The following is a 22,167-nucleotide window of genomic DNA, read 5'->3' on the forward strand; positions in this document are numbered from 1 at the left end:
CTATACACGCTCGTGCTCCACAGCCTTCATGCCCTCACCCTCGTGTCCCGCCCCGATACAAAATGGCAGGACCTCCTGCCACGTTTGGAGGCTGAGGAGCCCCGGTGGGCCAGCCTATATTCCACCTTAGTCCCGAGACCCGCCGGGGATGTCAGTTGGTGGCTCCTTCACTGAGCCGTGAGCACGGGCGTGTACTTGGCGCAGTTCACCTCAATCCCAGACACCTGCCCCTTTGCAGTGTGAGGGAAATCCTGGCACATATATACCTGTAGTGTGCCAGGCTGCAGCCCCTATTCCGGCTCCACACCAATATTTTATTACGCTTTTGGTTGCACTTTTCCCCTCACCCTCTTATTTATGCACTGCCTATCCATGGCCCCACAAAGTCACGGGATCACCTTCTCCTGGCCCTAGCTAAAATGGCCATCTATAAAACCAGAGTGAGGAGGTTGGCCAATGGAGTCTCCTGTGACTATGGGGCCTATTTCCGATCCTCAGTCCATTCACGTATCCGGGCAGAGTTCCTCTGGGCGGCGTCCTCTGACTCCCTTGACGCCTTTGAGGAGCAGTGGGCGCTCTCCGGGGTTCTCTGTTCGGTGTCCCGGTCTGGTTCCCTTCATTTGACCCTTTGACCACACTCCTGTCCCTGTTATTTCATTAGTTGTCCCCCGAAATTAATTGGAATCTAGGTCCTGTGGATCCCCCTTCTAGGCTGGGGGGGATCCTTTAGCAGTGGACGGGCTTTGCCTGCCAAGCTCCCAGATCCCAATAAGACTACTTTTCTATAGCCATCTGGCCTTGCCCTATCACAATTCTTAACTCTAAAACTATGAATGATTGCTTTTGATAAAGAAAATTACTTTGATTTTTTATTGTCCCAATTCCTCCAATTTTCCTGTTAGACATAGTTCTGGATTATCAAACAGAGATTCAACAAGTGCATCAGTAAAAATCCACCTATGCAAACACAGAGAAGCAGTTACTGGTGCACGCACCAGGTGTGTGTACTTTTTTGTATGCATACCTATTGCTTCCTGTATTTGAAAATTTGACCCATAATGTGTTCTTAAGTTATAACTTAAGTTATAAAGAAAAATTAAAATTCAAAGCACTAAATTTAAAAAAACCAGATGATTGGTGCCTCTGTTCTCAGTGAGGGTGAGAAACTGGAGACAACGCATCTGGGCATGATTTTCTGAGGGTGTGTGCTTGGTGCTTTCTGAATATCAGGCCTTTTTAATATGTTTTAGGTTGGGAACCCAAAGTAACGACACCTCCCAAATCACTATTCATTTCTGACAATGTAGACCATGATCTTTATTTAAGATGGTTTCTAAACTGGGATGATATATTCTGCAATCCATTTTCTTACGAATTTCACAATGAATTATTTGTTATCAGCTGTCTTATGCAAAAGTCTACTTCCACTTCTATGAAATGATGATTATGTCAGAAAATTTACCAAGCCTGAAATTTTATTGAGAGAAATACGTTACAAATCAGATAAAACAATAACTTCTTAATGTGTAAAGTCTGTACTCAGTATCCTGAAACAAGGTTACTTATGTGACCAACGGGGGGGGGAGGGGTGTTTAAAAAAATCCAATGCCTTATATGAGTACATCACACACATGTATACATGGAGATTAAATTAGTATTTGCATTTGGTGTTTTCTATAACCCATACTCACCTTTTTATCAATATTCAATTCATCTGGCATCTGGAAGTTTGAGCTTTTATAGCCAACTATCCCTGCATATTCATAGATGAAGGTAGCTCTGCTTGTATGAATCTCCACTCATGTATATGTAGCATGATGGACTATGAAACAGAGTAAATTCATGCCACTAAATCTACAGAAAATGTTAATTTTATTGATAAAGCGCCCAATGGCAAGGTGATCAATCTGCTGCACAGTTAAGATATATAACAAAACAATAACAAAATACAATTAACAGACAATACAAAAAAAACAAACAAAACACTAAAAAAGACATAATGATGTCATTAAACAGGAGTCATACACAGGAGCCGATAGGGATTTCAGCTGGAAACACCTGATGTGTCTTCAATAGTTTTTTAAAAAGTGGGGTAGGGATTGGCTGAGGTGGATGTCAAGGGAAGTAAGTTCCATATCTCTAGGCCACCACACAAAGGACTCAGTTACCTGCTGGTGCAAATCATTATTATCAAAGCCACTTGTACTCCATGGCATTAATGGAACCAATTTTATAGCAACAACTGAAATTTCACACATCAATCTTATCAAAGCAAGAAATATCGATCCCTTGGCACCACACACACAAATCTGGATCATAGTTTAAAATACTGAGATGTAAAATTCAACAATAATTAATTTTTACATTGATTATTTTTGAGATTTTTTTTGCTGTGCTTTCCAGGCCTTGATTCCTGTGACATTGTCTAGCCTGTTTCAAAACCTCCCTCTCCACAAGGGTGCCAAGGAAGGGAGCCCTTTTAGCTGGCTTCAGGGGCTCCCCTCTCTAGTTTCTAACACAGTTGCTGCCCTATAGATTAATTAAAAGCACCTGAAGCCAATTAGAGCACCTGAAGCTAGTCACCTGATAAAACCCCCCCTGCTTCAATCAGCTAGGGGAAGGAGTTGGAGCAGAGAGCAGTTTGAAGGAGTTGAAGTAGAGGAGAGTTTGGAAAAGTGCCATGGCTGGCTAGAAGACCAAGACACTAGGTAAAGAGACACCCGGCTTGTGCGGAGAGAGAGGGCAGAAAGCCCCACAAGCTGAAGAGGAGGAGAGGGAAGTAGCCCAGGGGAAGGAAGCACTAGTTCAAGTGGCTTACCACTATCCCTAGGGCCCCAGGTCCCTCCTTCTCCACTACCCTTCTCTGGGTTACTAGTGGGACAGTAGATACCCTAGTTCAGGGGCAGGAAACTGTGCCCTGAACCCCCCCAAGAAGAGGAAGCACGGGACAGATCATAATCGTACTGGCAATTTGCACATGTACATACAGACATAAATTGTATGTGTGTATATGTATACATACAGAATATGTAGAGCAACAACACTAACACCATCTAATACATAATTCTGCTTATGTGCTAGGATGCTGAGATACACTTGCCATGGGGACTATAGATTTGAAATCTCAATTATAACCTTGCATTAACACTTCTTTGGGCAGAGGATAGGGGAGTGGAATGATGGGCTTCATTTACAGCATTGCATTTTGATTAGCATTTATGGCCTTTTACATTATGCATGATATATGCCAATTATTCAGTAATATGCTTACTATGATGATATTTAGAAGGCCTTTAACAAGTTCCTCCATAGCCTGTCCTAAATTTTTTTTTTTTTTTTGTCTGTCAGCCAAAATGGTATCTGTCAGGAACAGGGAATTCTGACAAATAACTACCATTTTCATTGAGTTAGGCAATGAACAGAAAACATGAGGAAATCCATTGTCTCACATTCTCATTGAGGTGTTCTCAAAAGTTGATGCAGCTAGATATTTGAAAGAAAAGTTAACAAGAAACATATAGTACTATAAGTGGGAGTAAAATTATTTTGTGAAAATAATACTTCCATACTATCTACATAAAACATATTATAATCTCTAAGGTAAAAGAGATACTGGTTAATAGTAATAAAATATTTGAAAGCAAAGGAGCATGTGTTAATCTGTGTGCAAAATAACTGATAGTTTGCCACAATTAAAATCAGAGGATTGTGTTTATTATATTGTTAGGTAACCCTACACATAAAATTGAAAAGGCTTTTATGAGTAGCAAAATATATTTACGCCTCTTCTCTCCCAAATAATCTATTTTAGTTTGAATGAAGCAGAGAAAGTGATTTTAGCCTTATTAATCATAAATTCAAAAGGTACCTAATTTGTAAGGCTTTTAGTTTAACCTTTTTATCCTTTTGTAATATTAGAACTGATTCCAGACTTGGACATTATTGGGGGAAAATGTCAGAGATTAAAAGGCAAAGGACTATTTTAGTCTAGATTCCATATAGAAACAATAATTTTAAAAAATAATCTGTACACACTAGTGATATGTCCTGGAAAAACAACAAAATGGGCTCTCCCCCTGATTGTAGCATTATCATCTGCAGCATCTGCAGGAATTGCTGTGTCACAAAGGAAGGTTCGCCAGATCAGTGACCCTATTCAGCAGATTCTAATTCAGCTGCACAAAATAATCTACATCACTCAGGTATGCATTTCTGCTGCTTCAGAACACTCCATTCTCGTTTGCTTGTTGATGCCGAAATGATTGTGCTACAGTGTTGCTATTTTAGTTGCTATTCTTTAAAAACAACAGCACTTGACATTTTTACAGATGGCATGATTTTTAAAAAATATTATTCTTTTAAATAAAAACTAACCTTGAATATTAGTATATGAAGGATGGTAATAAGTGAGTCATATTAAGAAATGCCATTGGCTCACCTCATTAAAATGGATTTTATACAAAAACTTATTTTAATAACATTCTGACATGCTCGTAATATGAGTATTGTATTTCAAATGACTTAATATAAAACACTGACACAGAGATTTCATGAAATTCTTTTATTTGTTTAGTCATTTTTAATAGTTTCCTGTTATTTCTAACATAGTACTTCAATTGCTGAATGCATTAGTTAGCTTAAATATTTTGAACTTAAATACAGTTTCTATTCTGACTTAATGCTAACTGAAGAAATTCAATGTTTAATATTTAGAGAGAGTAGCAGCTCTGATTTCAAACTGGTACTAAAGCAAAATTGTAACTAGTATAAATCTCTTAGACTGTACTCTCAAACTGTTAGTATAACAAATGATTTCATTCTCCAGCAGCATGGCTACAACTTAGTAGTAGAGGTCACAATTACTAATTTTAAATGAATGCCAATTTACCCTCCAAAATTCACAGTTTATACTTGGCAAGACGTGCTTATTCCCACTGGAGCTTTAGATTGCTGAGCAAAGTTGGTTCAATTTTCTTTTAAAATAGAACAGCCAAACTGAATTTGTGTATCACACATAATAGGACTCGTTAAACTATTTTACATCCTTGAAATTATTATACCTGTCAAAGGTGAAAAATGCTGGAAGTGAATCCCCTAGGCAAAAGAAAAGAAACTTCTCTTTAATTTAAAAGAAAATGAAATGATTGAATTTAATGCCAGCTTAACAGTGTGGCAAATCCTCTGTCTGTGCAATCTTCCCTGCCCTGCCCTATCAGTGTGCCTTAGTTGTGTGTTGGAGGGCCCACCGGGAGAGATAAGCAAGTATTTAGGCTCCATACCCATTAAATCCCATCCTCTCTTCTCAGGTGGCCCTCAGAGACATTAATTAAAACCATTTGTGGTTATCATAGCATGGACACCTGATAACTAAGAATGGGCAGCAGCCACCAGGCTCACTTCACGCAGTCCACTGAACAGACAGTAAAAATGTTCGCAAAAAGATAAAGAATACTTGTGGCACCTTAGAGACTAACAAATTTATTTGAGCATAGGCTTTCGTGAGCTACAGCTCACTTCATCGGATGTAGCTCATGAAAGCTTGTGCTCAAATAAATTTGTTAGTCTCTAAGGTGCCACAAGTACTCCTTTTCTTTTTGCGAATACAGACTAACATGGCTGCTACTCTGAAACCAGTAAAAATGTTGATACTGTTGCCTCTTTTCGACCCACGTGGCTAGTCAGAGTTTGGGGCTCTGGGGATATTCTAGTTGGAAGTACAACTCGGTGATAGGTATTTCTTTGATGCAGTTTTGTTTATTTATAGAAAATGTATAAACATCCCGTGTCTGTGAACACAGAGGGAACCAAATAGCAGGAAATAGCTTCTTTTGCTCACAGGACCAAGAACACTCTTTTCAATCTGCACCCGACCCAAAAACCACTCCCCAGGTTTCTGCCGGAATCAGACACCATGCTTTGAAATGCCTTTCCAGCTGTCAGTCTGTTACTCAGGCTATGTCTAAATTAGAGATCTTACAGTGGCACAACTGTACCCATGCAACTGCACTGCTGTAAGATCACTTGTGTAGCCGCTCTATGCTGATGGGAGAGTGCTCTCCCGTCGACGTAATCCACCCCAACGAGCGGCAGTACCTATGTCGGTGGGAGACGTTCTCCCACTGACGTAACGCTGTGCACACTAGTGCTTATGCCGGCGTAATTTATGTTGCTCAGAGGGATGGAATATTCACAGCCCTGAGCGATGTAAGTTTTGCCGACATAATGGTAGTATAGCCATAGCCTCACGCTTTGTCTACACTACAGACTTTAGAGCGGCACAGCTGTACCACTGTAGCTGTGCTATGCCAGTGGAAAAGAGCTCTCCTGCCAGTATAATTGAACCATCCACAACCAGCAGCGGTAGCTATGTCGGTGGGAGAGTGTACCCCCCGTGACATAGTGCTGTCCACACTGGTGCTTTTGTCCGTGAAACTTCTGTTGGTCAGGGGTGTTTCTTCATACCTCTGACTGACAAAAGTTTTACCAACAAAAATCTGGTGTAGACAAAGCCTCAGTCTCTCCCAGTTTTTATTTGTTCTGCCTTCCCCTGACACACCCACCCACTGTGGTCACAATACCGCATGAAATCCTTCCACCCACATAGTGCTAGTTTCTGGCCAGACAGGTCTTGTTTTAGGTGTGCCACCCTAAGTGTGTATTATAGCTATCTGAAGTAAGGGTACATTCACACCCAGTCTCAAAATGCTTTGTAATCCAAGCAGTCCCCAGTATCTTTCAGCAGTAACAATGCTTTCAATTTGGGCTAGATTTGAAATGGTGACCTATGGATGAAAGGCTCCATGCCTTGTAACCAGATCCCTTGAGAGTTCCAATTATTTGTTTATTTTTTACAGATCTGAGGAAGAACAGACTTTAAATATGTAGCTGGCTTTTAAAATGCTTAATTGCAGATCTCAGCTGACAAATAGAAGCTGAAGTTTACAAGGGAGAGTTCTTATTGCTGGTTCTTGGCTGCCAGCAGTCTTTCCAATCCAGTTTCCATGGAAACAGGTTTTGGTCTGGTCTCTGAAAAATAATGCAAGAATAAGTTTTTTAAAAACCATTATGTAAAACCTTGGCCTTATTTTCACTGATCTAACATCTGATTTCATGGAAACAGAATCTGGAATCAGACAGCAGCAGCTGAGACAACTCTGGTTAATTTCAGTTGCAGTTCCCTAAACCCCTGTACCTCACAATGCCCCCAACATATGCAGGTATTTGGTATTAATTCACATGGTATCACGTGCTTCTGCTTACTGATAGGATTAGAAATATTCATCATCTGATTGGCTGAAAGTTCTTAAGGGTTTACAATACAACATATGAAAGACAGTGTCTACGTGAAAAGAAAGCAGCATATATCTGGATGTAACTGGTTCTGATGAAGCTCACAGGTCCTGATCTCAATTTGGCCTGTGTACATCAAGAGTAACTCCATTAAAGTCAGTATAATTGTTCTGGATTTATACTAGTGTAATAACCACAGTTATTCTCAGAAAAATACAAATACAAAAACAAAAAAACCACCAAGTAGACTTTATAGCAAGATACATGGAGATGGCCTGAATAGTGGTCAAAACTTTCATGTGTCAAAAAGTTTCCATTTAGTTATAAATGGCATTTGTTCATATAAATTTATGAAGTGTAACATGGGTTAAATCACATCTATGAATATAATCCTGGTCCAAACAATTTGAACACAAGGATCCTGATTCTCCACTGAGTTATACCCTGTGTAGCTATTTGCACCAGCGCACTGTGATTGTGTCAAGTGCTACCAAATCAGAAAGGAAGTTTTACACCCTCTGTGCACAGGGGTAAATGATTATGCAAAGTACCAGGCAGTGGAGAATCAAGCCCAAAGTGTAATATGTGTTATAGGATGACTATATCCTCCACATTGGAATGATGACAGATATAAGTAGTTTTTGGAAAGTGTAGGGGACTGCACTCCTGGTGCAAGTGCTGGAGGAACCAACTAGGGGCAGAGCTCTTCTTGACCTGCTGCTCACAAACTGGGAAGAATTAGTAGGGGAAGCAAAAGTGAATGGGAACCTGGGAGGCAATGACCATGAGATGGTCGAGTTCAGGATCCTGACACAAGGAAGAAAGGAGAGCAGCAGAATACAGACCCTGGACTTCAGAAAAGCAGACTTTGACAACCTCAGGGAACTGATGGGCAGGATCCCCTGGGAGAATAACATGAGGGGGAAAGGAGTCCAGGAGAGCTGACTGTATTTTAATAAATCCTTATTGAGGTTACAGGGACAAACCATCCCGATGTGTAGAAAGAATAGTAAATATGGCAGGCGACCAGCTTGGCTTAACAGTAAAATCCTTGCTGATTTTAAATACAAAAAAGAAGCTTACAAGAAGTGGAAGATTGGACAAATGACCAGGGAAGAGTACAAAAATATTGCTCAGGCATGCAGGAGTGAAATCAGGAAGGCCAAATCACACCTGGAGTTGCAGCTAGCAAGAGATGTTAAGAGTAACAAGAAGGGTTTCTTCAGGTATGTTAGCAACAAGAAAAAAGTCAAGGAAAGTGTGGGCCCGTTACTGAATGAGGGAGGCAACCTAGTGACAGAAGATGTGGAAAAAGCTAAAGTACTCAGTGCTTTTTTTGCCTCTGTCTTCATGAACAAGGTCAGCTCCCAGACTGCTGCACTGGGCAGCACAGCACGGGGAGGAGGTGACCGGCCCTCTGTGGAGAAAGAAGTGGTTTGGGACTATTTAGAAAATCTGGATGAGCACAAGTCCATGAGGCAGGATGCGCTGCATCCGAGAGTGCTAAAGGAGTTGGCGGATGTGATTGCAGATCCGTTGGTCATTATCTTTGAAAACTCATGGCGATCGGGAGGAGTCCCGGACGACTGGAAAAAGGCTAATGTAGTGCCCATCTTTAAAAAGGGAAGAAGGAGGATCCTGGGAACTACAGGCCAGTCAGCCTCACCTCAGTCCCTGGAAAAATCATGGAGCAGGTCCTCAAGGAATCAATTCTGAAGCACTTAGAGGAGAGGAAAGTGATCCGGAACAGTCAGCATGGATTCACCAAGGGCAAGTCATGCCTGACTAATCTAATTGCCTTCTATGACGAGATAACTGGCTCTGTGGATGAGGGGAAAGCAGTGGACATGTTGTTCCTTGACTTTAGCAAAGCTTTTGATACTATCTCCCACAGTATTCTTGCCAGCAAGTTAAAGAAATATGGGCTGGATGAATGGACTATACGGTGGATAGAAAGCTGGCTACATTGTCGGGCTCAAGGGTAGTGATCAATGGCTCCATGTCTAGTTGGCAGCTGATATCAAGTGGAGTGCCCCAAGGGGCTGGTTTTGTTCAATATCTTCATAAATGATCTGAAGGATGGTGTGGATTGCACCCTCAGCAAGTTTGCAGATGACACTAAACTGGGAGGAGAGGTAGATACGCTGGAGGGTAGGGACAGGATACAGAGGGCCCTAGACAAATTAGAGGATTGGGCCAAAAGAAATTTGATGAGGTTCAACAAGGACAAGTGTGTCCTGCACTTAGGACGGAAGAATCCCATGCACTGCTATAAACTAGGGACCAAATGGCTAGGCGGCAGTTCTGCAGAAAAGGACCTAGAGGTTACAATGGATGAGAAGCTGGATATGAGTCAATAGTGTGCCCTTGTTGCCAAGAAGGCCAATGTCATTTTGGGCTGTATAAGTAGGGGCATTGCCAGCAGATCGAGGGACGTGACCATTCCCCTCTATTCAACATTGGTGAGGCCTCATCTGGAGTACTGTGTCCAGTTTTGGGCCCCACACTACAAGAAGGATGTGGAAAAATTGGAAAGAGTCCAGCGGAGGGCAACAAAAATGATTAGGGGACTGGAACACATGACTTATGAGAAGAGGCTGAGGGAACTGGGATTGTTTAATCTGCGGAAGAGAAGAATGAGGGGGGATTTGATAGCTGCTTTCAACTACCTGAAAGGGGGTTCCAAAGAGGATGGATCTAGACTGTTCTCAGTGGTAGCAGATGAGAGAACAAGGAGTAATGTTCTCAAGTTGCAGTGGGGGAGGTTTAGGTTGGATATTAGGAAAAACTTTTTCACTAGGAGGGTGGTGAAACACTGGAATGCGTTACCTAGGGAGGTGGTGGAATCTCCTTCCTTAGAAGTTTTTAAGGTCAGGCTTGACAAAGCCCTGGCTGGGATGATTTAGTTGGAGATTGGTCCTGCTTTGAGCAGGGGGTTGGACTAGATGACCTCCTGAGGTCCCTTCCAACCCTAATATTTTATGATTTTATAAGTAAAAACTGCCCTGACAATAGGGCCTGACTAACAATTGGGACTTTACATTTATTTTTAGAGCGGAAAGGTGATTTAAAAATTCAAACACAAAAGATTTCATCTTTCATAAAGAAGAGAGTTCAGAGGATTCTCCTAAAAGAGACCTATTTCACCATCTGGAATATGCTGCATGTTTTTCTTTGTTAAACAGAGGAAAAAGAGGGGAATGGATTTTGATGCACAAGAACATAGATGGAAAATTTTCCTGTATTGGTATAAAGTCAAAACCTTTCTGGATGCTTTATAGACAAGTAAAATATAAAGTTCCTGTTCTGGAAAGCTTACAATAGAAGGGCCAGACTCATCCACACTTAATCATATTGAGTAGTACATAACAGCTTTAAGCAAAGACCATTGAAATCAAGGGGAAGATTCCCATTCACTTTATTTTGCATTGCATCAAGCCCTTATCCTCATATATAGTTCCACTGATTTCAATCCTGGTAACTCAAGATAACCAACACAAAATCCAGCCCAAGCCTTCTCCTCAGGATCTGTTCTTCCTAGGGTTCCTCCCTTAAGACTACCTAGTCCCAGATGTTAGATTACTTTGACCAGTGGGGCCAGTCCTTCCCCCTCTATATCCACAATCAATATAACAAACTACACCTGTCACAGTGAGCAAGGCCCAGTTACCATCTCTTCAGGTTCCAACACCTTCTAACAGGGTGGGTGAACAAAAGAACATTATTACAATATGCATTGTTTCAGATTCTGTACAGTAGTTTATTACTTGGGCTATTAAATATCAGTGTCTACATATACAGTGTAACTACCCTTTTCAAAAATAACATTGTAGGAAATGTGGTCTGTAGAGGAGTCAAAATTGAGCAGTGATAACAGCTGTTTCTCTGTCCCCTATAGCTTCCTCCAGCTTTGCATTGCCATTTGAAAAGAAGAGTTATTGAGAGATTCAAGAAATCTCTCTTCAGCCAACAGAGCAATCCTTGTAATTTAAAACTGGAAGTTAAAAAGGTGCAGTATTGTGAGACGTACCATCCATTGTGGTCTTTATCTCTTTTCTATTTGAATTATGCTATATGAATTAATCAAGGGGAGGGGGAGAAGAATTTTATAAAGGTTAATTAAGATGCTCTGAAAAGTTCTTCATGTTCATCTTCTAGTTTAGTCATGAAAAATAAGTATCTGATTCAACAAAAACTTACTTATGTTTTCAAATAATTAAATCTTTGGCATTATCCCCACACTCTGATGCCAGTAAACGATTTTTAGTTAGTATCACAAAAACTTTGATTAATTTGAAGTTGTTTTCAATTTTTATGGAAAATGTTTAGGCAAATGCTTTAGCTACCTTTTAGTTGATAAGTCTGAAGGTCTAGATAAGCAGTGATACAGATTGGTTTAAGATTTTGTCTTTGATCAGAGGCACACACATTGTAAATGGAAAGATCCAGCCAGCTGCTAATAAACAAAACATAAAATCCACCTCCTCAGAGATCAGAGAACTTGTTTTTCCTTTCATGGATCAGATCAGGATAGTAGCAGGGAGCGATTTAAAATAAAACAGCAGGAGATCAAAACAGTCACATAGACAGTTTCTGAAATGTATTTTATAACATAACATGATGATTCTCATATCTTTATTTTATAAATATGAAATGGATTTTTTTTCAGTTCAAGGCATAATGCTTAAAGGAAAATTAATGCTTGCTATTTTTTTTAAAATGCAAATGCTTCCCTCGCTCAGTAGTCTCAAAAATGGACCTCTGTTAGCATAAATATTTTATTAATTATTTACCAAGAAATGTTTCACAATACAGAACAAATAGGGTTGCATTTTTTTATATAATTTAACCTTCCCTTTTCTTGTCCTAGGATCAAATTGCAACTGTTTGTGTTTAAACTGGGGGGGTGGGGGAGGAGAGGAGGGCTAACTTTGTTTGTTAAAGACTAATAGAGCTGATTATGTCAACTCCTGTTATGTTATCATTACCAACATTTTGGTATTTTGGAACAACATCTTTCTACTCAAAGCATGAACTCTTAGAAAGCACTGAAACTGCCCAATGCTCTTGAAGCCAAATTATTCTTCCTAATTGTTGACTAGTCTGTTAGCAATAATTCAGTGTCACCACTTGAAAATTACTGAAGACTTGCAAGCATTAAAAGATATTTTTTTCTGGTCAGATATAGGTTCAGCCTTTGTGATTCTGGGCCACATACACAGAAGCATTGTCGTACAAGAAGATGATAATCCCTTTCTGTGGGGAGACCGTATTTGGAAGACTGAATTCAGTTCCAAATATCTCCCTACCAGAAAAATGTAGGCAAGTTGGAAGCAGTAAATAGAACAATGAGAAACATTCAGGGGGCTGGGAGGATTGATGGATGAGGAAGAAGTAAAAGCTAAATATTTGAAAGTCAGTGGGAGTTGGGTGGCAAATTTCAGAATCTCAGCCCAGGGCCACCAACGTGAAGGGTAGTTTGTAGTAAAACTAGAAGTTAATGGGATGCAATTAAGTAGAGAAAAGTTTAGGATGAGCCTTGGAAGACCCTCCCAGACAATGATATCTGTTATATTTTACAACCATTTTCAGTGGGAAATGGTGGAAGGCCTATTGCCTGAAACATCTAAAATTAGAGTAAGCAGGTGATTAGATTAGAATAACAGACTGTTAGAAAGATTCCTGCATTGCCAGAGGTGAGGGTGGAGTACGGGACATCCCATAATAGGTTTTGTGTGTGTCTAACCAATGTGATTCTACAGCATTAAAATGAGAAGAGTGTTGATTATGCTGGAGATACTGTAGAGTATGGGAACAGACATTTCTTTCTTATTTATCTACAAAAATGACATTGTAATGTCAAAATGATACTGGATCCTACATCCCTATGTAGACACCCCAAAATGATTTGATTCTCAATTTTCATATGTTCACAGCAGTCATTTGAAATCAAAAGTGATGAGAGCCCACTGACAGAAAATCAGGCAATTTAAATATGAATTTAGGAACCTAACTTTACATACCAAACTTTGAAAGTCTCAAACTATTGACTATTTCTCCCCTAGTTTTGAGAACACATTTTTTCTTTTTTGTTTTCATACAAATTTGCACTTTAATATTTCTTTTACATGAACCACATAGCTGTGAGGCTTATACTGAGTGCAGTTTGGCTGCCTTCAGTGTTTGATAAACACCTCTGAAGGGAAGAAAGTAGAGCATTCATGACGGATTTGACCAGTTCTTTATTTATTTAAAATGTATTGAAAGCCCTTTTCTCCTCTAACTCTGGATTTTCGGAGAGTGAAAAACTACTTATGTTCTGTGATGGAAGTTTTTGGTGTAAAAAATGTAGTTTTAATATGGTTTTTGCTTTTTTCCAGCTGCTTCAGGGTTCTCCTGAACTGATTGAGCCCAACTTTTTTATAGCAGATTGCCATTTGTTACTTCACTCCTCAGGGGGAAATATATTGGCCCCAGATGATGGAACAAGTAAGGAAAGCAAACAAAAACCCATGATCTGAAATACACTTTTCAAGTCGGGTACCTGGTATTGAGTTTGGAAGTTTTCAGTCAAGAGAAATTAACTCTGTTATCAGTTATTGTCTTTACTGACAATTAAGTCATATTTGCGCAACTGATTTAAAAGACAGGATACTTTGTGACTGTGAACCAGAAATAACCGTTTAAAAGAATATGTTCTTGAGTTTGGGGGTGAGGGGGATTTTTTCAGAGACAAATTGCAGTTAGGTGCCTAACTGCCATTGAAAGTCAGTGGGAATTTGGTGCCTCTTATTTGTGTCTTTGAAAATCTTCCACTTGGGTCTTAAGCAAAGTCATATTTAAACACTGTGCAAGAAAGAGCTCTTCTTATACAATGTTTTAAAGTGGTTGCACTAACATGACTTAATTTCCTCTCTGGATGGGGCCTCAGAGAGCTGGAGAGGAAACGGTAAAACATAGTTCATCTGCTACAGAACTCTCCATACAAGGGCTTGTAAACATGTATACTTTTCGTACGTAAAAAGAAAAGGAGTTCTTGTGGCACCTTAGAGACTAACAAATTTATTTCAGCATAAGCTTTGTGAGCTACAGCTCACTTCATCGGATGCATTTTTTTTCCCGCCAAATGCATCTGATGAAGTGAGCTGTAGCTCACGAAAGCTTATGCTCATATAAATTTGTTAGTCTCTAAGGTGCCACAAGTACTCCTTTTCTTTTTGCGAATACAGACTAACACGGCAGCTACTCTGAAACTTTTCATATGTAGTTATCATCAGATGTGATTTGCACCTAAGTTGAACAATCCTGCAGACAATGAGCTCCATCCTTAGCAACACCCAATAAACACAAGTGCAAAGTACTACACTTAGGAAGGAAAAATCAAATGCACAACTACAAAATGGGTAATAACTGGCTAGGCAGTGGTACTGCTAAAAAGGACCTGGGGTTATAGTGGATCACAAATTGAATGAGTCCACAGTTGCAAAAAAGGCTAATATTCTGGGGTGTATTAACAAGAGTGTAGTGTATAAACCATAGGAGGTAACTGTCCTGCTCTACTCAGCTCTAGTGAGGCCTCAGTTGGAGTACTATGTCCAATTCTGGATGGCACAGTTTAGGAAAGATGTGGACAAATTGGAGAGAGTACAGAAGAGAGCAACAAAAATGATAAAAGGTTTAGAAAACCTGGTCTATGAGGAAAGGTTAAAAAACTGGGCATATTTAGTCTTGGGACAAAAGATTGAGGGGGGACCTGATAACAGTCTTCAAATATGTTAAGGGCTGTTATAAAGAGGAAGGAGATCAATTGGTCTCCATGTCTACTGAAGATAGGACAAGAAGTAATGGTCTTAATCTGAAGCAAGGGAGATTTAGGTTAGATATTAGGAAAAACTTTCTAACTATAAGGATAGAATCATAGAACTGGAAGGGACTCTTGGCAAAACTAATCTAGACTATTCCTGTTAAGCTCTGAAATAGACTTCCAAGGGAGATTGTGGAATCCCCATTACTGGAAGTTTTTAAGAACAGATTGGATAAACACCTGTGAGGGATGGTCTAAGTTTACTTGGTCCTGCCTCAGAGCAGAAGGCTGGCCTGATGGTCTGTCGAGGTCCCTTCCAGCCTTACATTTCTATGACTCTATGATCACAACCACATATGAATGTCCAGAAGATCAAATCGTACTGTAAGAATTTCTTCCTCCCACCAGTTTCCATGATCACTGTGGTCAATGCAGCAAAAACAGATGAAGATCAAGATTAGCCATTTCTCTTGTTAATAAACTGTTCTGTTATCATTCTGGCTATGCTGTGATTGCTAAGAAACTCTGATGAGGCACATCTAAGCCAAAAATTCAGTGATTTAACATTGCCTCATATTTGCCTTATAGGCTTTCCTGGTAGTTTTGACATGGAGGAAGGAATGACATATGAACAGATGCAGGTCAGTTTTTCACGTTCTTCATGGACAATTTTGTTTTCTTACTTTTAATCAGGATATATATTTTTTTACTAACCCGAATTTCCTTTAATCTGTAGTCTGTGATTGAAGAGGTTCTGGAGGAAAGTGGTTATTACAATTTCACTTCTAACAGGTGAGTTTCAAAGTTCAGTTTCAAAAGGAAACATTAAATTATGATGTGGTAAGCCAATGATACATTTTCTTTTATTTCCTAATGTAGCTTTCTCTTTCAGTTTTAATGTAACATATAATGTTATGGCATATAGGCCTGGACTGGATAGAATTTAGGACATTTTAGCCAGTCTTCTAGATCAGCCACCGCTGCTGTATTCTTTGCTAACAGAGAAGAATGGTGTTTCCTTGGTAGCAATGTCTTCTCATTATTCCATGCGAAAACTCAGTTGAAACAAAAGGCACCTCTATCCCATTCATTTTAATGGGAGTTTATTTTGTCATAAACCCCTACTGCTACAAGACTGAACCTAGCTAGCATAGTCAGTATAATGTTTGGATGCAGTACAAAAAGGAACAAATGTAGGTGCTAACAAAAAAAAGCAGGGGGAAGTGAAATAAAGGTGTGTTTGAAACTGCAGGCCGCAGTCTCTCTCTCTCTCTCTGACTCACACACACACTCTACATAAAGAGGATTATGCATGGAGATACTACATGGAAAATAGAATAACACAAGCCTAGTATTTCTAGTTCTGTTTACCCATCTAGCCCTAAAGTACCTTCAGCAGATTTTTAATAATTCATGTTTCCCCTGTTGAAGAAGTGGATCATCTTTGGTTCTTTCCTTTGTCTTTCCCAGCAGTCTGCTCCTGTTGCCAATGACCAACTTTTTCAAACGTTGAGACCTAAAATTAAAGCTCCTAAATGTATGCTTAGGGGCCTTAAATAAAAGTGGCCTCATTTTCAGAGGTGAGAAGCACCTGCAGCTCCTGATGCTTCAGTGGTATTTGCATAGGTCTAACAAGGCTATTATATAAATGTACCTCAGGTTTATAGGCATTTACCTCATGCCTACTGACTGGCACAAAACATCGTACAAAGACTAAATATAACTAGGCAGGTGTTTGGTGCATGTGGGCAGGAGTCTTTTACACACATTAGTATAAAAAAGAATCTGTTGCTTAGTGGAACTATACATAGATATTAGCATTGCTGCAAAGTATGTGTGTATGTCAGCATATTGCATGGGAATTGGGTATTAATGCAGCTCCAAAACGGTTCATATTCGCAGTCTTCTAGTTCCGATACCTATTTCTCAGCTCTGGTCCCATGTGTGTTATGGATTCCCTAACATATCTTGTTCTTTGGTATCTACATTTTAAAATATTTTTCTAAATGTCTGGAAATCCCACATTATGGGAGAGATTATGACTCTTCCTACACAGCCATGCAGGGGAACAAAGGGGCATAAATCACTTTCTTACTTCCCTATGCTGTCTGCTCGTGCTGTTGGTAGGAGCACCAAAGGAAGAGCAACCACTACTGGGTCATTACATGCCCGCATGCATGTGGACAGGGAATGCATGGAGTATTGGCTCCACCTTCTCCACACACTGGGGGACAGCTGTCCCAGGGTAGTCCCCCTGGAGCAATGGGGAACTGGAAGTCAAATTGACTGAGTCAGACGCTGCTTCCTGGCCTGATCCTAGAGCAGCATGTGGCAAAACCGGAATTGACCCCCCATAGTTAAATACATTTTTTTGGGAGGGTGTGGAATGGGACCCCTTCACGCTCATTTGTTGGAAGTGTATTATTTGAATTTGAAGTTTAACTATTTCTTACTCTCAGAGAATGTGTATTTAGACAGTACACATGGTTAGATTTTTGAAATGTCACTGCCTACAGTACATTCTCTTGCAGTTATTCCAGGAGTTACTCTTCAACATACATCCTATTATCTGCTGTCTTGCATAATTATGCTTGGCTCCCTTGCCACTACAATACCCTTCCTTCCCCAGTCCCCTTCACCACTATCAAGTGGCCCCCATATTTCTCCCTGTCTTTCAGAAAATGTGTTTTACTTTCAAAGTCTACCATCTGCATTTCCTGACAAATGACCATGTTTCCTACACTATGCTCTGCTCAATTCTATTTTGAGCCCTCCGAATCCCGCACATTAGTTTCTCTGCACTCACTGTCTTGGTAGCCAAACAATGCAATTTTGACAGCTGTCCCATACAGGATGATTCATGTAGCCAACAGACAGACCTCATTAGGTTTTACTGTATCTCTAAATCTCCAAACAGTTCAAGCTGACTGAAAGGACAAATCACCCTCCCCAAACTGCAATCCGTGCTGCTTGTCAGTGTCCATTGTTATTTGGCCTTATTGCACTAACCATAAATGGGATTGCAGACCTCACAGCTGCATCCCATCAGCCTTGCCTTGCCTAAGGGAGTCTTGATCTCCTCCTACTTCTACATACACAGTGGACTGTCTCAGGAATAACTACAACCTTTCCAACACTAATCCAGCATATCATGTGACTCCTTGCAATCCTCAATTATCTCCTTTTCTTAGGCAACAGTTCATAAATAATAAGGCTTTGAAAAAAGTTATTAATCATAGAATACTAGCAGGAGTCTGTGTGCATTTTTCTTCTAGCAATATGCTGAACCTTCCTTCTACTTTTAACTTTCCTGGCTGTTTAAAATGCTGTGTTCTAGATCTAGCTCTGGAGCTTCTAAAGTGAGCCGCAGGAGTGTTGCAGGGCCTGCAGGGCTTATGGCATGAAACCACTTAAAGCTGTTGCTTCTGAGAGGAAATGGAGTGGTCAGAGTCTGTGCGCTTTCATCCATGGAATTTTGGAGCTAAAGTGCTCCAGCTGCTGCTGCGCTGAGCTTACTTCATCCTTCCAATAGTGCAGCACAGGTGCCTGTCATGTTGCCAGTTCTCATCACAAGTCTGGCAATATTTGTTTTCTTATAAAGTCCTAGCACCCGGGGATGAGTGATTATGTGAGAACCACAGCTTTTCTCCCTCTCTTTTAAAATAAGTTTCCAGCATTCATTTTTCAGGAAAAAAGCCTGAAAACATGAACTCTAGAGGCTAAAAAAGAAGAGGCAAATTAAAAGATTGCCAAATGTAATCTCATGATTTGTAAGCCAATCTTTTGATTTCTGGGCCCTGACTCATGATATTTGAACACTTGGAATTGACAGTACTTACTCCTAGGGGTATTCTGTGCCACTTCACATGTGCAGAATTCATGTCCCCCCACAGATTTTTTTTCCTCTGCAGAAAATTGATTCTGTTGGGGAGGCGCTGCAGTTATACCTTTTGACCACCAGGAGCTGCTGTGGTGCCAGAAGAGAGGGCAGCCAATTCTGGGCTGGAGCAGCCAGCCACGGAGAGGGAGGGTGCAAAGGCTTTCTTCCTCATAGTGCCCTGCCCATAGGGCTGGGTGAGAAGGCACAGGATATGTGGGGGAGGGACAGAGTATGGCACACGAAGCTGCTGGAGGATCACATAGAATGGGGTTCAGAAGGGACAGTGGGGGGACAGACTGGGGCAGGGCACTGGAGCTAATGAGGTGATAGCATTGAGCCAGGTGCTGAATGGGTGTAGGGATTTAGGGTCACATGATGATGGGGGGACTGAGTTGGGGTGCTGAGACACATGGGCAGAGGGATGCAGGGACACATGGGGACAGTGGGGAGAGGGTGGCAGAATGGAGATGCAGGGATATATGGGGGATTGGTGTTCCAGGGACACACAGGGACGGGGCAGATGTGCCTGACTGAATGGGAGAGGCTAGGGGTCAGCCAGGATATGCATGGAGGAGGCTCCCCAACTCCCTAAAAATCACGCCCCAAAAAAGTTTCCATACTTCTCCCCCCACATCCAGCAACCCTCCAGGTTCACTCCCAGGCTCCTTCCCAGCAATTAATTCCCTCTCCTTCAGCTCTGTTACCCCTGACTCCCCAAAGCCTTTGCACTGCTTCTGAGGGGTGCAGAAAATACATTTCTGTATTGTAGTTTAAATGAGTTATTACTCAAAGTTCTGTATTAATATGTGTGGGTTTGTACTTGGGTGGCTTAGCCCAAGCTGCAACCCATGGTGCTGTGCCCACACTGCTGTCTACATGCTCCCAGCTGCTGGGTGGACGTATCCTGTATTTGATAGCAAATGCAAAATCTACAGTTTGACTGCATACAGCACAATAATACAGCTCCCTAGTTCTTCCAGGAACACATTTCTTTTAGAAAATCCTTTTCTTTGCAGCTTTTTTCTATGTTATGTATATTTTCTGCTCCCTTAGCACCTCTACCCTAACCTTCTGCCTGCAAGAAGCTGGGACTGGATGACAAGGGGTGAATCAGTCAATGAAATGCCCTGTTCTGTTCACTCCCTCTGAAGCATCTGAAATGTATCTTGAAAGGGCTTTCAGTTCATCACCTAAATCACTCGCATCAGTATCGTGCATGTCATCATGTGTCAACACTGTCTCTAGTGCCCTGTCCTGCTGATGTAGATCTTTTTCAGGTTTAGTGAGGAGTTTTGGAATATCATACAACATCCCAAATATACTGCTGTTTTCCTTGAGCTGCATGAAACGTTCTTCAACTGACTGTATTGCACAATCTAGCACCTGGTTTAAGGATTTGACTTTAAATTGTTGTTTGGGGTCTCTTATGGGATTATCCCATGCCTCATAATCAAAATGTCGTCTTCTTCTGTGACTCTTGTGTTCTTGAACGGGTGGGGAATAGCTTCAGTGTGAAGTTCCTCTGTGAACTTCTGTGCACTCTTCAGAATGTTTTGAAATCCCTCACCTGACCGGTAAGACTGTAGGTATGACTTTGCTTTGTCCAGTTGTTCCATTGCTCCAGATATATCAAGGTCAACACCTTGGAGTCTCTTGCTTACAACATTTATTTCAAACAGTATGTCATGCCAAAACACTAAGCCACACAGAAATTTGAAGTTATGTATGTTTCTGGTGATTCCATTTCCCTCTGCCACTGTTCTCCCACAAACAGTTCCTGTCACAGCATTACCCTCCATAATGGCAACCATGGCAACATCTATCTTCCCAATTTGGTGTTTGATAGGCTTTATCGCCTCCACTTGACTTTGCCATTGTGTGGCACTCAGTGGTTCAGTGTCAGAGAGGATGCTCCCAGATATTGCTTCAAAATTTGCAATAGATGAGTTGATGCAGAGAAAAATACGTAGATGCTTTGAATTACATTAAAAAATTCAGCAGCCTCACTAGAAGTTGATGCTGCATCACTGACCACCAAGCTCAATGAATGAGAATTGCATGGGACAAAAAAAGCTTGAGGGTTTCACTCTCGGATCCGTGTCTGCACTCTTTTGTTCTTTCCTCTCATGTTGGCACCATTATCTTAGTTGTGACCTCTCATGTCAGCTATCACAATTCCCGTATCTTCCAGCTTTTTAAGAAGCACATTTGTCATACCATCTCCTGTAGTATCATGAATGTCAATAAATTCTAGAAAATGCTCTCTGACAGTCACCACCTCCATTTTCACTAGGTTCTGTTGTTGTTACAAAACGCACCATTAAAGTAATTTCTTCCATATGGCTGATGTCAGCTGTGCAATCCAGAATAACAGAGTAATATCTTGCTGACTTCAGATCTGCCACAATCTTCTGTTTGACTTTTGTTGCCACTAACTGTATGATCTCATTTTGAATTTTTTTCCAAGGTAGTGGTGTGTGTACATTTCTTGGGTGGTGACTCTTCTTAGATGCTCCTGGAGTACAGCATCAAACTCAGCCATCAGCTCCACAATTTTAAGGAAGTTTCCATTGTTTGGCACATACAGCTGATCTGAAGTGCCACACAGTGCTAGGTTTTGGGTAGCAAACATTCTCACGATGACAATGAGCCTTTTCAGAACATTTTGCCAGTAAAGAGACTCTGATGCAATCTTCTCTAGATGCTGATCATCTATGGTTGCCTTTAACCTTAGTCTCAACTCAAGCTCTTTCCACCGATGGAATGCTCTCTGGTGATTTGCTGCCTTCTCATGGCACGTCAGATTTCTAGCCAGATTTTTCCAGTCCTTTGTTCCTGTAGAACCCAATGTGGCTGGAACATTAGACTGGAAGAGTTTTTGCAAAAGAAACAGTATGCAGCATTCTGGGTTTTTGAGTACATAAGCCATGGCCTTTCCACTTTGTCACCATTGAGGATTTCACACCAGTAATGTGTTGGATGGAAAGTTCTATTTTCATTGTCTTTGGGGAACATGAAGTTTTTCACTTGCTGTGGCCCATGCAGTACAAGGAAGTCCCTCAGGCTACTGGTCAAGTGGGTCCACAGTCCCAGATCACCTAGACTTAAGGAACTCAACTCAACAGCAGCTGTTTCTTGCGCCCCACCACACACCTTACACTTTTCTTCAGGAATGTGCATGGTTACGTCTTTT

General features: G+C 40.9%; 1 protein-coding gene across 3 annotated transcripts in view; it reads left to right on the top strand.

Moving 5' to 3' along the window:
• Positions 1-22,167, top strand: part of NEK10 (NIMA related kinase 10) — a 178,153-nt gene that overhangs the window by 146,499 nt on the left and 9,487 nt on the right. For 2 of the 3 annotated variants that reach the window (XM_043509009.1, XM_043509010.1), the window contains 5 exons: positions 4,102-4,202; positions 11,189-11,299; positions 13,671-13,779; positions 15,683-15,735; positions 15,831-15,886. In XM_043509009.1, coding sequence (XP_043364944.1) covers positions 4,102-4,202; positions 11,189-11,299; positions 13,671-13,779; positions 15,683-15,735; positions 15,831-15,886 — 430 coding nt within the window. Of the gene's footprint in view, positions 1-4,086; positions 4,203-11,188; positions 11,300-13,670; positions 13,780-15,682; positions 15,736-15,830; positions 15,887-22,167 lie in introns of all 3 variants that reach the window. The other variant, XM_043509011.1, reaches the window with a different exon arrangement.

This window comes from Dermochelys coriacea, chromosome 2, assembly GCF_009764565.3.
Source record: "Dermochelys coriacea isolate rDerCor1 chromosome 2, rDerCor1.pri.v4, whole genome shotgun sequence".
NCBI classification, from domain to species: domain Eukaryota; kingdom Metazoa; phylum Chordata; order Testudines; family Dermochelyidae; genus Dermochelys; species Dermochelys coriacea.